Consider the following 13,182-nt stretch of genomic DNA (forward strand, 5'->3'; position numbering starts at 1 on the left):
GGGTAAAAAAAATAAAAAATAAAAAATTCTCCAAGACCCACAAATCGAGCGCTTCTCACCAAGTGGCAGCCTACAAAAACGCTATTCTCAATATTTAATGGTGCCTGAGTTGAGCAAATCACATGGCAGTTCCGATACAAGTTTGGCATCTCGCGCACAGACACCAATATTTCAGCAACTCTACACGACAATGACCAATTGGGAACGCATTGTTGCCAACTCAGCGGAGAAAAACTTACGCAAACTTCGCAAAGCAAAACATTTGGGCAAACCTCAATCGTTCGAGGGCGCCAGTTCAATGGGTGATCTAAGTGATGTTTCTAGTGTTGATTTTCCAACAATATTACAAACACATCAGTCACTAAGATTGAAGGCACGCCGCCAAAATCAATTCATGAAATCCGCATCACTAGGTCCGATGTCGCATGAGTCATCCTCCTCCGGTGATTCTGTAGAGCAGCCTATAGACGCCAAAACTAGAACGAGCACATTACGTCCACTGAGTGCGCCACCATTTGAGGTCAACGTTAAGGGTTTGGCCAGTTTGATGTTTTATTATTAAATTAATTTGCATTGGTCGTAAATTGCTAGATAAGCCGAATTAAGAGTTTAGATTTGAGTAGAAAATTGTACATACATATCATATGTATGTATGTATGAATGCTATGTAGCTGCATACATAAAACACCCATCGGATGGCATTCAAGCTTCATTAAAATTCATATCAACGCTACATAATCTTCACTTGATTGTAAATATTTGCCGAAATATGTAAATATTGCATACGCTTTCACTGTTTGCTAATAAAATATTCTTATTTCGAAAATGTGTGTCAGCCGTAAGTTGAATGTCGAATACTCTTGATGCCCTGTGTTCGAATTAAACCCTTGAAGTTATGTTACCATAAACGGTGGAATAAATTGGGCCTGTTCGAAAACAGAAATAATTATCCATCAGCAAATCCCTTGAGAATAACAATCGTTTTTTTTTCACAAATAAATAAAACTAGTGAGCCCGCATGGCGTTAAAACAACCAAATTAAATTTCAAAAACCTTAAAAAAAATATATTCCAAATGCTAGTCAGAGTTATAAGCGATCCGAGTGCCATATTTCATGTAAAACCGTGCAGGTTTTTAATTTCATCAGATTTCAAATTACCCTGTACCAATAAAAAAGTTCTAATCAAAAAAATTAAACTTTATCGGACGTTCACAGACTTCTTCTTTTTCTTTATTGGCGCTGTAACCGCCTAAGCGATTTTGACCGAATCGTTTCTCTTCTGTGCCAACTGAGGGGCATTCCTCTTCCGCTGTTACCAGAATCACAACCACAGGCTAAGGTCTTTAATGTGATTACTAATTTTTGAAATTCGATGAAATTTCGATAAATTATTCTTCCATTCGTTTATATTGCAATCAGCACAATTTTTTTAACGGCTAATTGTGGACAGTCAACGAACTGATTGGGCCTAATCAGTGTGGCTTTAGACCTAAAAAATCCACCATACTCCAGGTATTCATAATACGCCAAATCTAGGAAAAGACCCGTGAAAAATGGATCGATACTCACCATCTATTTGTCGACTTCAAAGCCGCTTCCGACAGCACTAAAATGGGTTGCCTTTACGCCGCAACGCACAAAAAAAAAGTGTTGTGCGCTTTAAAGCATACCCACCTACCGACTATATTTCGATCCACTGAATACGAATTTGAGATCCGTTTGACTCGTACACCCTCAAAATTTCGAGTAAATTGCAAAAAACCGAAAAAATCAAAACGTGGAGATGCCATTTCAACGATCAATTGAAGAAGGGAGTTTTTATTCCTCATATCGAAGAAAGATACATTTCAAGTACAGAAATTAGTCTTATCTTGAATGACTTTGTGCTTCAATATAAATTTCGATTTGAAGAAAAATGTCTTCCCTTATTTGTTAGACTTGATGAAATCAATGGTTTTTTTTACTTCGTCGTAAGTAAATTGGACAGATACTCGGCCCTCTTATAGTTGTCGACCACAATATTTTTTACGGAAAGGGTTTCCTCCCTAAACTACGTACTGTGGTCAGCGTAGCTGGCGTTGGACTTGCGATGGCTATTTTTTTACGAAAAAATGACATCGACGTCGACGTCGACAACCATAATAGGACCGATTGCTTCTTGTTTTAAGCTATTATCTGAAAAAAATGCCAAGTAGTAAAATAGACAACAATTGTCTGTTTGAAGAAATTAGAAAACTGAACATGTACTTAAATCCTGAAAAATTTAAACAATGGGAAAATCTTCACGTTGAAATTTATAAAATATGTGTAGAAATATTCAGCCATTTTAAAGACGAGCATATGCCATGTGAAAATGTATTTATTCTTGTCCAATTTGCGCTGTGTTGTCCTGGAACTAATGCAGCAGTTGAAAGGTTTTTTTTTCAATCGCTAATGATTTTTGGACATGTGAAAAATCTAGATTGAATGCTGATACTTTAGATGCAGTACTGGTCGCAAAATAAAATATGAAGGATATATTGTTAGAAGATGATGCATTGATAAAAAATATTCAATTGGCAGATACTAATTTAAATAATGATCAATTATTATTTTACATTTACGATATGAGTCCATGAGGGCCAGAGGAACCTATTTTCACAAAAAACAAAAAAAAACATTAGTAATATGAATCTATAAAAAATAAATGCGATATTTTACTAAAAAGTTCATTGCGCCTACGGGTGCTACATATCGTCGCTGGAATAATGAAATAGTGTAACATGAAAAGTATAGTTTTGAGAAAAACGAAATGGAAGTTTTTATAAACCATTACAAACCATACAAATACAATTTCGTTTTTCGGGAATAAATTAGTGAGCCAAAGAGATATATTTAATAAAACTAAAGATTTTTCTAATAGATTAAAGGATTGTCTATCCAATGGTGTAGTTATCGAATAACAGTGTATGAGGCATTTACACTGTTTCTTTATTCGAGCGACGATATTATAGTAAAAGAAAAGTAAAATGGCATCCCATCGATTCTAGTAATGCTTTTTTAGATGCACCTCAACGTTTTTTGAAATGACAGTTAGGCTTCATATTATAGTGTGTTATTGTTCCAATGAATAAAATAATTTTTTTTTAACGATATTTCAATGTGTCCTTTGCATTGTAAATAAGTTGGTCACCTTAGTCTAGTTCGCTCTCAGAGATAGGCGAAAATAGATTGCAATCAGCTTTTCCCGGTTAACTGTTTAACTGTTTTTGTGTTTGCAAATTCTTGAAAGTAAACGTTTATCAGAAAATTACTGCTTATCCCGAAAATTAATGGCGACATCGCTCACTCAAGTTTCTTTCCTTGCGAATGTGTTATGGGTTTATGTGGTTATTCGTATCTAGCGCTAATGCTTGAAACACAATACCCGGCCAACGGCGAAGTTCGTCAAATTGGGCGATGCCGTCGTTCACCGTTCGCCCTGCACTTCGCCTCCTTTAACATAATTGGAGCGGTAGCGTAAACAGGTGATACCGTTTCTTCACATTTACAATTTAGGTGACCATGTTTTGAAAAACGAAACCATGCTTAGAAATGATAAAATGATACCAAATACAAATTTATTTTAAGCAAGATTTAACGAATTGACCACTGTATTTTTCAAACATTAAAAGTAATTCGTGTTATTTTTTGTTTTCTTCAAAAACGTTGAAAGCAAAAAAAAAAAACAAATGGCCACCTTTGGCATGTACTGCCGCCATCGCCCAGCAGAGCAATTGAAATAAATCTGTCGCCTCGAAACGCCGCACAGTGTGCTTTTTGAACACTCCTTGCGAATTAATCGTAGCACTTTCGACCAGGAGCAACATTCTGATATGAAACAAAATATTTTTGAAAGCTAATTTTATTCCCTTTCACGGAAAAATATTGCCATTGACCCACAATCACTCCTTGACCTTAAAAAAATTGACAAAAAATTGTGTTCTTCGAAAAAACATGCAAAATCCACCGGATTTGTTCCAAAAAAATTGCTACGTTAAGAAAAATAAAAAGTCGCCATGCTGCAAACCTTGCGGAAACCTATGCAGTAGGCTTGGGTAGTTCTTGAACTAAATGATCTAAAGAACTGGTTCATCTCAATGAATAAATTTGCCTTGATTTGTAGCAAAATCCGAATACGAAAGTTTTGCAGAATAAGAGTGATAAGTTTCCCAATTTTAGCTACTAAAAATGTCATTAAAATTGCAGCAATGTGCAAATTAAAGCCGGTATGGAAAAACCGAAGGTTATATTCGGCGTCAGCGACCCTAAATTTGTACTAAGAACCCGGTTTATCCGGCTAGTTTGCCAAGGGATTAATGTGCGGGTTGTTACACTTAATCTTTAACAGGCTTGTAATTGACCTCACAAAACTACATATTTTTATTATTATTTACAAAGGGGTTTAAGAGAAATAAATTTTTTCGATCCACCATAACGTGCATATATATATAAGTGTATATAATGCATAATGTAGAGTAGCTAAGTCACATGAGACGGATAATAGCGCCAGAACACAAACCACAAACTGTGTATATTTCGTTGTGGATTTTGGGCCTTAAAATTACAAAAAAGGTAAACAAAATTTGCCACTTTAGAGTAAATTATTAACATAAATACTCGAAAAAAAAATCAAATTTGCTCCACTGCTGCTGCTACCGGTTCATTTTGCCCTGGCAATAGCTAAACCTAATACATACACATACGTACTTGCACTGAAATAGTGATTAATTACAAACCATCAACTTGAATTTGGTCCTTCACTGTAATTTCATAAACAATTCATTCACAATTTTTTTAATCGAAAAAGAAAAACTTGACAAATCTTCAGCATTGCCTTTTGAAGTTTAATTCAGTTTATTTTATTAATCGTATTTGAACAAAACATAGCATTGAGATATTTACACATGAAGTTGCAAGTTTTGTAGCCCATTGTAGAATGCTGCCCATACTTTACCGTAATCATAAGCCTGTTGCAAAACAATCTCAATAAAGAAAAACGTAGGATATTCAAAACTTTCATTTCTTTTTCCTTTTTTCATTTCACCAACAACAGATCTGGATGGCGACAGCCAAAATGAAGGTGGACCAGCTGCTATGTCAGGAGTAGATACCGAATCCGAATCAGAGCCAGAAGCCGTGGTCGAGGAAGAGCCCGAAACACCATATGTGCCACTCACTGAAGAAGAGTTCGGCTCTGTAAGTCATTCAAGCAAATGCAAAGAACATAAAAAAATGTCATGCAATTTTGCAAAAAAAAAAGAAGAAATCTAACCGCGCTACTATTTGTATTTTTGTTTTTTGTTTCACAGGTCGGTGAGCAGGTCGAGGAGCTTGCAGAGGAAAATAAAAGTTTAATCTGGATTTTAGTGAAGCAAGTGCGACCAGGCATGGATCTAAGCAAAGTAGTTTTGCCGACATTCATACTCGAACCACGCTCATTTTTGGATAAATTATCGGATTCATATTATCATGCAGACATCTTGTCAAGGTGAGTGTGGCTTGTTGAGAAAATCGCCAGAATTCATGACAACTATTTATTTGAAGGGCCGTAATCGAAGATGATCCATTCACGCGTATGAAAACTGTAGTTCAATGGTATCTATCTGGTTTCTACAAAAAACCCAAAGGCTTAAAGAAGCCATACAATCCCATATTGGGCGAAACGTTCCGTTGTTACTGGGAGCATCCGAATGGTAGCCGTACATTTTATATCGCTGAACAGGTGTCGCATCATCCGCCTGTGTCAGCTTTCTATGTGACAAATCGTCAGGAAGGTTTCTGCATCAGTTGCTCCATCTTGGCTAAATCGAAGTTCTATGGCAACAGCACATCTGCTGTATTGGAGGGTGTTGCCACACTCACGTTGTTGCCACGTGGCGAAACGTATACATTGAATACGCCATATGCCCATTGTAAGGGCATTCTCGTGGGTACGTTGTCCATGGAGCTGGGCGGCAAAATTACCATTGAGTGCGAGAACACCGGTTACAAGACGGAACTGGAATTTAAGCTGAAACCATTCCTAGGCGGTTCAGATTATACCAACTTGATAGCGGGTAAAATAAAGTTGGGTAAGGAAACAATGGCTACTATCAGTGGACACTGGGACACAGAAATGACAATCAAAGAGGCGAAGACTGGAGAAGAGTCTATACTATTTAAAGCCGATCCAGATACAAAACAAAAACGTTTAGTGCGCTATGTTGTGCCACTGGAAGCACAACTACCTAATGAATCTGAACGATTGTGGGAGAAAGTATCTTTAGCGATTCGAAATGATGATCAGGTGGGCGCAACAGAGCAAAAGACCGTGTTGGAAGAAGAGCAACGCAACTCGGCAAAGGAACGAAAGCTTAATTTAACAGATTGGGAGCCAGTGCATTTCCACTTTGATCCACTAACAGCACAGGTGCGTGTAAGAACTTTAGCATGCCATTTTATATACATAAAATATTGTTTTATTTCTGGTTGTAAGTTTTTAAGCTAGCGAGCATATTTTTGACCTTGACTATGTGAGAATGAAGAAATGACAATCGGAACAATCGCATATATTGAAAATAGGCCAGTTCCCTGACTCAATGTGAACTTTGATAGTACTAAGCTCTTGACTTCTTCAAAGAATCTTTAGTGCCGGAAATTTTGTCTTATATATATATCTTAAGTTTAGATACGTAAAAGTTGAGGAAAAGCTTTCTAAACAAGCAGATAAACATGTCAAAGAATAGATATCTGACCTGTAATTAGTGTTATACATACATATGTATATTCATACCTAAATTTATTCGGGTGGCCCTAATTGTTTATCCTACTAAGGTAATTATACCGAATGAGAGTGTTACTCAGTTTCGTAAAACGAATGAAACGAAGTGGAGTTCGCTGCGAATTAACGGTTCTATACCGTTCGCTATTCTTCGAAACACTTCGTCTTATTGTTAAGTTCATAGAAAGTTTAGAAGAACTTTTAAAGATAGAGAACGCATGTGCTCATCTTTTGGCTACAGTGGGACATGTCTTCTGGAAATGGTCGAAAAAACCAATTTTCTAGCTTATTATTTCGTGCTGCTCTGCCAGTTACTTTCTCTCGTCCTTACTATCTATTCATTGTTGGGCTCCACCAAAAAGGAATTGCTCAGCCTGCATAGGATTTGAAGCTTTTGCCTGTTGGGATTCTCTAGTATTTTTACTTGTTATCTGTATGCATGTCGACGAACGATAGAGTTTAAAAAACTCGAAACTGTATTAATGTGATCGACATTTTGATCCACTAACACCTTGAATTTCTTCCATTAGTGGGTATACAAGTATGCAGATTTGCGGCCATGGGATCAGCGTAACGATGTGAAGCAATACGAGTCTAATTACAAAGTATTGACGAAGACACGCCATCGGGCACCAATGGTGCGTAACCCGAGCATCGTCACTGGTGATCCGATGCAGTTAATTAAATCATCTTCTCTATTGAAGGTTAAACACAAAAGTCGTTCCATTTTGGCGCTATCACACGAGGATGACAAATCTGATTCCAGTTTATCAAATCCGGACTTGGGCAAACTGCCAAGCAAAGCATCAAGCAAAACGCTAAAAAGGTATTTAATAATACGGACATTCAGGTAAAATCTGTATCTGAAAAAAAAAAAAATCAATTTATTTCACAGATTGGCATCCGCAATCGAAAAAATGAATAAAACGTTGGAAGAACACTCACAACAACTACGTGCGATTCAAGCAAATTTAGAGAGAATGCAGTATCATCCCAAACTGCGTGCACCAAGTATATCTGGTGGACGTTTTGCCAACATTGTGCCGCGTACTGTGCCCCAAACGGTGGTTATTAAATCAGTGGTTTATGCATTCATTGGATTAGCCGTCTGCTTTATTTTCAAGTGGATGTTTAAGTAAATATGTAGTGTTGCGACATTTCGCTTGGGGTTGATAATTTTCTAAAGTCAGTCAGGAGGGGAAAGCACGCCAAGCGTAAGATGATTAACATAGATACACATAAACGCCTACAAATCGTGTATTCGCTAACTTTAAAACCTGTTTTAAAGTAATATTTAATTATAATATAACCTAAACTTGAATTATGATAAGCTATTTTAAATGGTTTCTTTGAATTTCTATGTTTGGAATGCAAACTGTTAAAGAAAATAAACAGCGTAAAAGTTACTTTTACACATTAACTATATGTATGTTTATACATTCATAATTGAAGCTAAATATATTCGTTTATTATGGCGAGGGCTCTCAATTTCGGTAACGCTAAAGTTTTTCGATTAAATTTTCAAGTCTAAATTTTACTGTACGTTATTTCGTAAATCGCAAAATTTGAAGATTGGCTACTGTGGAAACGGTGAAAGGAAAACGTAAATTTGTTTTAAATCGCAAACCGCAAAGTTAAAAGGAAATGGTAGCCTTGCTTGCTGTATGTACTAATATATAATGTGTGAAATGATATGCGGAGCTGATAATCTGCTAAGTTAGTTGTGTAAAAATAAGTCGTAAATGTTGTTTTTTTTCTATTCAATACTTGTCGTAACACAGCTTTTCAGCTTGAATTAAGAACTACGTAAATACTTACGCATGCTCATGGTACCAGGTCGTACTTGAACACCACATAAATATATTCTCACGTTAATATTATAAAAAGTGCAAAAAAAAAATACTTTAGTAAAAACAAGCTTTCCGGGACATTAATGAAAGTTGCCACCCCGCAAGAAATCCAGAACAATCCAGTATTCTATCCTTCAAAGGATTTCCCTTAAATATATTACATGAATAGAACTTATAAAATGCTGTAACAGCGCATATAATTTTGCTGGCAGGCATACACTTTCAGTACGACCTGTGAAGTCTCTTCGCATATGGGCATGAGAAAATATTGCTTTTTGTTGTGTCCAAGTTGGGCTTGGACTTAATATTCATACCTAAAAAACTTAATTTCCTTAAACTATATATGTTCTTTATGAAAGTTACATACATAAGTACATATAAATTTGTGTCCTTTATAAATACTAAAAGTAGTTTTTGTCGGAATTATTATCTATTGCCTCAAAAATTGTCAAATCTGAGTTGCAATATAAAAAAGTAAGTTAAAATGTAATCAGCATTCGTCTTTGAAAGCTAAATTTTAATTAGCTCATTTTTATTTTTCTATTTAATGTGTTTCATTGAGCCATATGAATAAGAACTAAGCAATTGCTTATTCTTAAAATTTCAGCCCTTTTACTTAAATTTATTTGTATAAATCGCGTAAAAGGTCTGAAATTTTATGAACTAAGCAATTGCATAGGTTTTATTCATACGGTCTGTATGTATGTATGTATCGTGTCGTGACTTGATATCAACGAAATAAGACAATTAATTGTAATGTACGCTAAATTATTTATAGCATCATTTTTCCAATTATAGCACCGAACAACAAATGTTCCATAAACTTTATTGGCCACACAGCGCACTATATAAAAACACATGTTGCATAACGGAATGTTGTGCAATTTTTTTCCAGCAATGAAATTATAGCACCTTCACAAATCGATTGACACAAATTCGCTTAGAAGCCACAATTAAAGAATAGGCATTATTGCTATGTACGCTAACTATTATGTAAAAAAAAAAATTAAAAAAATGTAAACGAAATCCATACCTTCGTAAGTAAGAACACAAATGCTATTAACATTTCAAGTCCAATAAACGAAGCTCTACACTTTACTACTATGCGATTTTACTAATTGTTGCGTCGAACAAGTTTGGGTTTGTATTAATTAGAGGGGAGGATGAAAAGTGTTGAGCCTAGGTACCTTTAAGTGCCATTAATATCTTGTGCTGCGTGTCACTAACTGCTAGTATCCTCAGTAGTATAAATACCGAATCTCATGTCATTAACATCATTACGCTTTCAGCAATTGAGCCGTAAACATCACCACCAGTACCAATTCCTCACAAAAAACAAAATGGGAGTCTGGACATTCATTTGCCACCATCACACGTTGGGGCCGAGAATTAAATCATAGCAGAGTCGCTGGAAGATGGTCCCAGGTCAGGGCGTCCAAAAACTGACTTTACCACAGTTTTTTGGGATTGTAAAGGTATTCTGTTTGTCGACTATCTTCCTAAAAAAACTGCAATGAGCGGAGACTGTCATGCCATATTGTTGCCAAAAGTGCATCTCTAATTTGAAGAAAAGCCTCCGACGACGAAGATTTTCGAGTGCAGAAGAAAGGAAGGCGGCGGTAGACGAGCATTTCGAAGACAAGGCCGCCGAGTATTTTTTCACTCAGTTATGATAATTGTAAGAAGTGCATTGAGGTATAGGCATATTATATAGAAAAATTAAATTTTTATACATGAGGCAACGTTTGAACGAATCAGATTTATTATATCGCCCACCTAGCTGTTGTTGTGGTTGTAGCGACTACAACAACCCCGCCCAGATCGGTTAATATCTCAGTCGTTGTCGTCAAGCCCAACTTACGGAAGCCTCAAGAATCGTGCAGCCTCAATGGGGTCCATAGGGACAAAGGCGTTAGCTGTGTCGGGTTTGCCGGGCATACGAAGAGATGTACGAAGGGATACATCTGCGTCGAATCTGCTCAGGTATGAGTTTAACCTGCTGCAGTAGCCCGAGCGAAGTTGCTTAATGAACCTCTGGACTTCGTCCGCCGGTTAGTAAAGATGCCTTGTGGCATGCCTTGGTGAGCGCTCCTCTGCAAGCAAGTGTCTGTTCGGGTGTCCACGTCTGTGGCTCCCTACTAGGAATTGCTTGCAGAGCATTGTGTTGTGCTTCTTTATAGGGAGCATTTTCGTTTCGTCGTGCACGTGGTGTTCTGGCGATATCAGAAGACATCCAGTCGCTGTCCGAAGTGCAGTGTTTTTAATCGTCTGCAGCTTCAGCCTCTGCGTCCTACTAGTCCCCGGCCTATTGCGTTGTATGTTGCCAGTAACGTTTTTTTGTCTTCGCTCCAAGTACTGCCGGCTAGCCACCTAAGGACTTTGTTGCGGTTCTGTACTTTGTTGACAATAGCGGTCGCGTCCGCAGAGAAGGAGAGAAGACTGTCGAAGGTTACTTCGAGTATTTTGGGGTTATTCACCGTCCCAGGCGCCATTATCGAACATTCGCCAGCATAGGAGACAATCGCAACTCTCTCTGGTGGTTGAGGGAGCTTTGAAATGTAGCAGTTAAACAGTAATGGGGAAAGGACACCACTCTGTGGAACCCTCTGTTTTATTTTTCAAGGTTTGCTCGATTTGTCTTTAAACATTACTGACAAGTGTCGACCACTTAGATAATTCGCCGATCACCGTTTGAGCCTCCGTGGGAGAGAGGAGGCCTCTATGTCTTCTAGCAGCGTGGAGCGGCTGACGGTGTCAAACACCTTTGACAGGTCCAGCGCTATTAGAATAGTTTTCTGACAGGGACGGTTGCGGTTTAGGCCACGCGTTATCTGCGTGTTTATGGCATTAAGTGCTGTTGTTGTACTGTGCACTTTACGGAAACCATGCTGATGCTTCGTTGGGGTCAGGGGGTTGTGAAATACGGGAGTAGCAAGGCCTCTAGTGTCTTCGCTACCGGGGAAAGGAGAATTATCGGACGATAAGCCTTCCTTTGTTGGCTGGTGTCTCCGGTTTGAGCAGTGGGACCACTCCCCCCTTCTTCCAGATGTCTTGAATGATGAGAGTGGCCATTAACAGATTGCGGACCTCCGTTAGATACGCTACTCCCGCAGGACTCCAATTTTTCAGCATAAATATGCGTATTCCGTCGGGCCCCATGGCTTTGGAGGTTTTCGCCTTCCCGATGGCTAGTCGAACTTCACCGCTAGTGGTCACTCGACGCTTGGCTTTGTCCGTCGGAGGATGCATTATGAATTGCCGGCTAAAATAGCTCGTGCATCGCTCTGGGTCCGCTCGAAGGCCTTGCTTAGCGCAATTCACACGCATAAACGCCTGATCTGGGCGAGTGAGAACAAATATCGCGATCGGGCCCTCCGCAATCGTTGAAGTCAAACTCAATAAACGGGTGTGGGAAGAGGTGTCACGAGCTGTGAGATGACTCCGAATGCCGGGTATTGCTTGGGACACAACTGCATTTATCTTGGTCAGGTAAAACCAACTGAAGTTCGGTTGCCATCCGTACTCGACCCATTAGACTCCACGGAATATGTATGTTAGTGTTTGGCAGAGCTTCTCCTCCGATTTGTGGCGTGTGCCTTGATGTTGTTTGTGGAGGTTTGCCATTGCCTGTCGAGGGGTGACCGCTGTTAAGAAAAAACTTTTTTCTATATTTTTCGTGATGTTGCTGTGACCAAGGATTGAACCCAGGCCCTGAGGAGTGGAAGCGCACACTGCTTACCACTACACCACAGCGGCCGCCATAATATACATATATATTTAACGACGATTGTTAGATATTGTCGTTCGGCAATGGAATTGATGACATATGTTCTGCGCCCGATTGTTAAGACGTTGTGGCGTCGTACTTTTGCTGTTTAGTCGGCTTTTTCGGCCGAGTAAAAGATAGTGGAATGTAAACAAAAAGGAACTAGCACCCTCTGCATCACCAGAAGTGGTGACACGGTGCCACCGCTTGCCGGAAGAGTCCCAGCCAAAGTGCAGTTCGTAAATCACTTACCAACAGCATTTGGACATATATATAGATTAGAGATAGGCACGGGACACAAATTTCAATCCCGATCACGCCCATCTCGAAATTCAACCTCTTACGACCTTTTACGACCTCGCTTAAACTGAACTACTCATTATTTAGCCGCTGTAAACGAAGTAGTAGAATCCTCCAGAGTAGAATTTAACTCTTATTTGATATCGGTTGGACTAAGACCTTCGGATGACTGCCTCAGGGTTTATTCGATCGGGTGCTGTTGTTTTGGCCATCTAACTTTGCTGTTCAAGCCTTACGTCACCTTCCGCCTCCAACTAACGGCCCTCGGAGCTCGCATGAGCAACCAATCAACTCAGCGAATTTTCTGAGCAGTCGTCAGTAGCCTTTGGCAATCAAACATCAACTTCAAGAAGGATAAGGCAAGGCGTCCCACAGGGGTGTGTAATGTCCCTGCTACTGTTTAACTTCTACGTCTCCGATCTCACCGAGGCTGTGGCTGCATTCCAAAACGTCAAAATACAAAGCATCAGTCTCTTTTATTTCT

The 13,182-nt window shown here is 38.7% G+C and overlaps 1 protein-coding gene across 7 annotated transcripts in view; it reads left to right on the plus strand.

Annotated features, from left to right (window-relative positions):
- The window catches only part of LOC118737760 (oxysterol-binding protein-related protein 8), a 104,307-nt gene extending 94,577 nt beyond the window's left edge, over nucleotides 1-9,730 (plus strand). For 3 of the 7 annotated variants that reach the window (XM_036468498.1, XM_036468501.1, XM_036468503.1), the window contains 6 exons: nucleotides 5,076-5,218; nucleotides 5,332-5,510; nucleotides 5,567-6,431; nucleotides 7,313-7,608; nucleotides 7,678-7,917; nucleotides 9,431-9,730. In XM_036468498.1, coding sequence (XP_036324391.1) covers nucleotides 5,076-5,218; nucleotides 5,332-5,510; nucleotides 5,567-6,431; nucleotides 7,313-7,608; nucleotides 7,678-7,917; nucleotides 9,431-9,533 — 1,826 coding nt within the window. In that variant the 3' untranslated portion in view covers nucleotides 9,534-9,730. Of the gene's footprint in view, nucleotides 1-5,075; nucleotides 5,219-5,331; nucleotides 5,511-5,566; nucleotides 6,432-7,312; nucleotides 7,609-7,677 lie in introns of all 7 variants that reach the window. The other 4 variants (XM_036468500.1, XM_036468504.1, XM_036468499.1 and 1 more) reach the window with 3 other exon arrangements.
- The last annotated feature ends 3,452 nt before the right edge of the window (nucleotides 9,731-13,182 follow it).

The sequence above is a fragment of the Rhagoletis pomonella genome, unplaced genomic scaffold, assembly GCF_013731165.1.
Source record: "Rhagoletis pomonella isolate Grant_MI unplaced genomic scaffold, Rhpom_1.0 Rhpom_scaffold_00004, whole genome shotgun sequence".
Lineage (NCBI taxonomy): Eukaryota > Metazoa > Arthropoda > Insecta > Diptera > Tephritidae > Rhagoletis > Rhagoletis pomonella.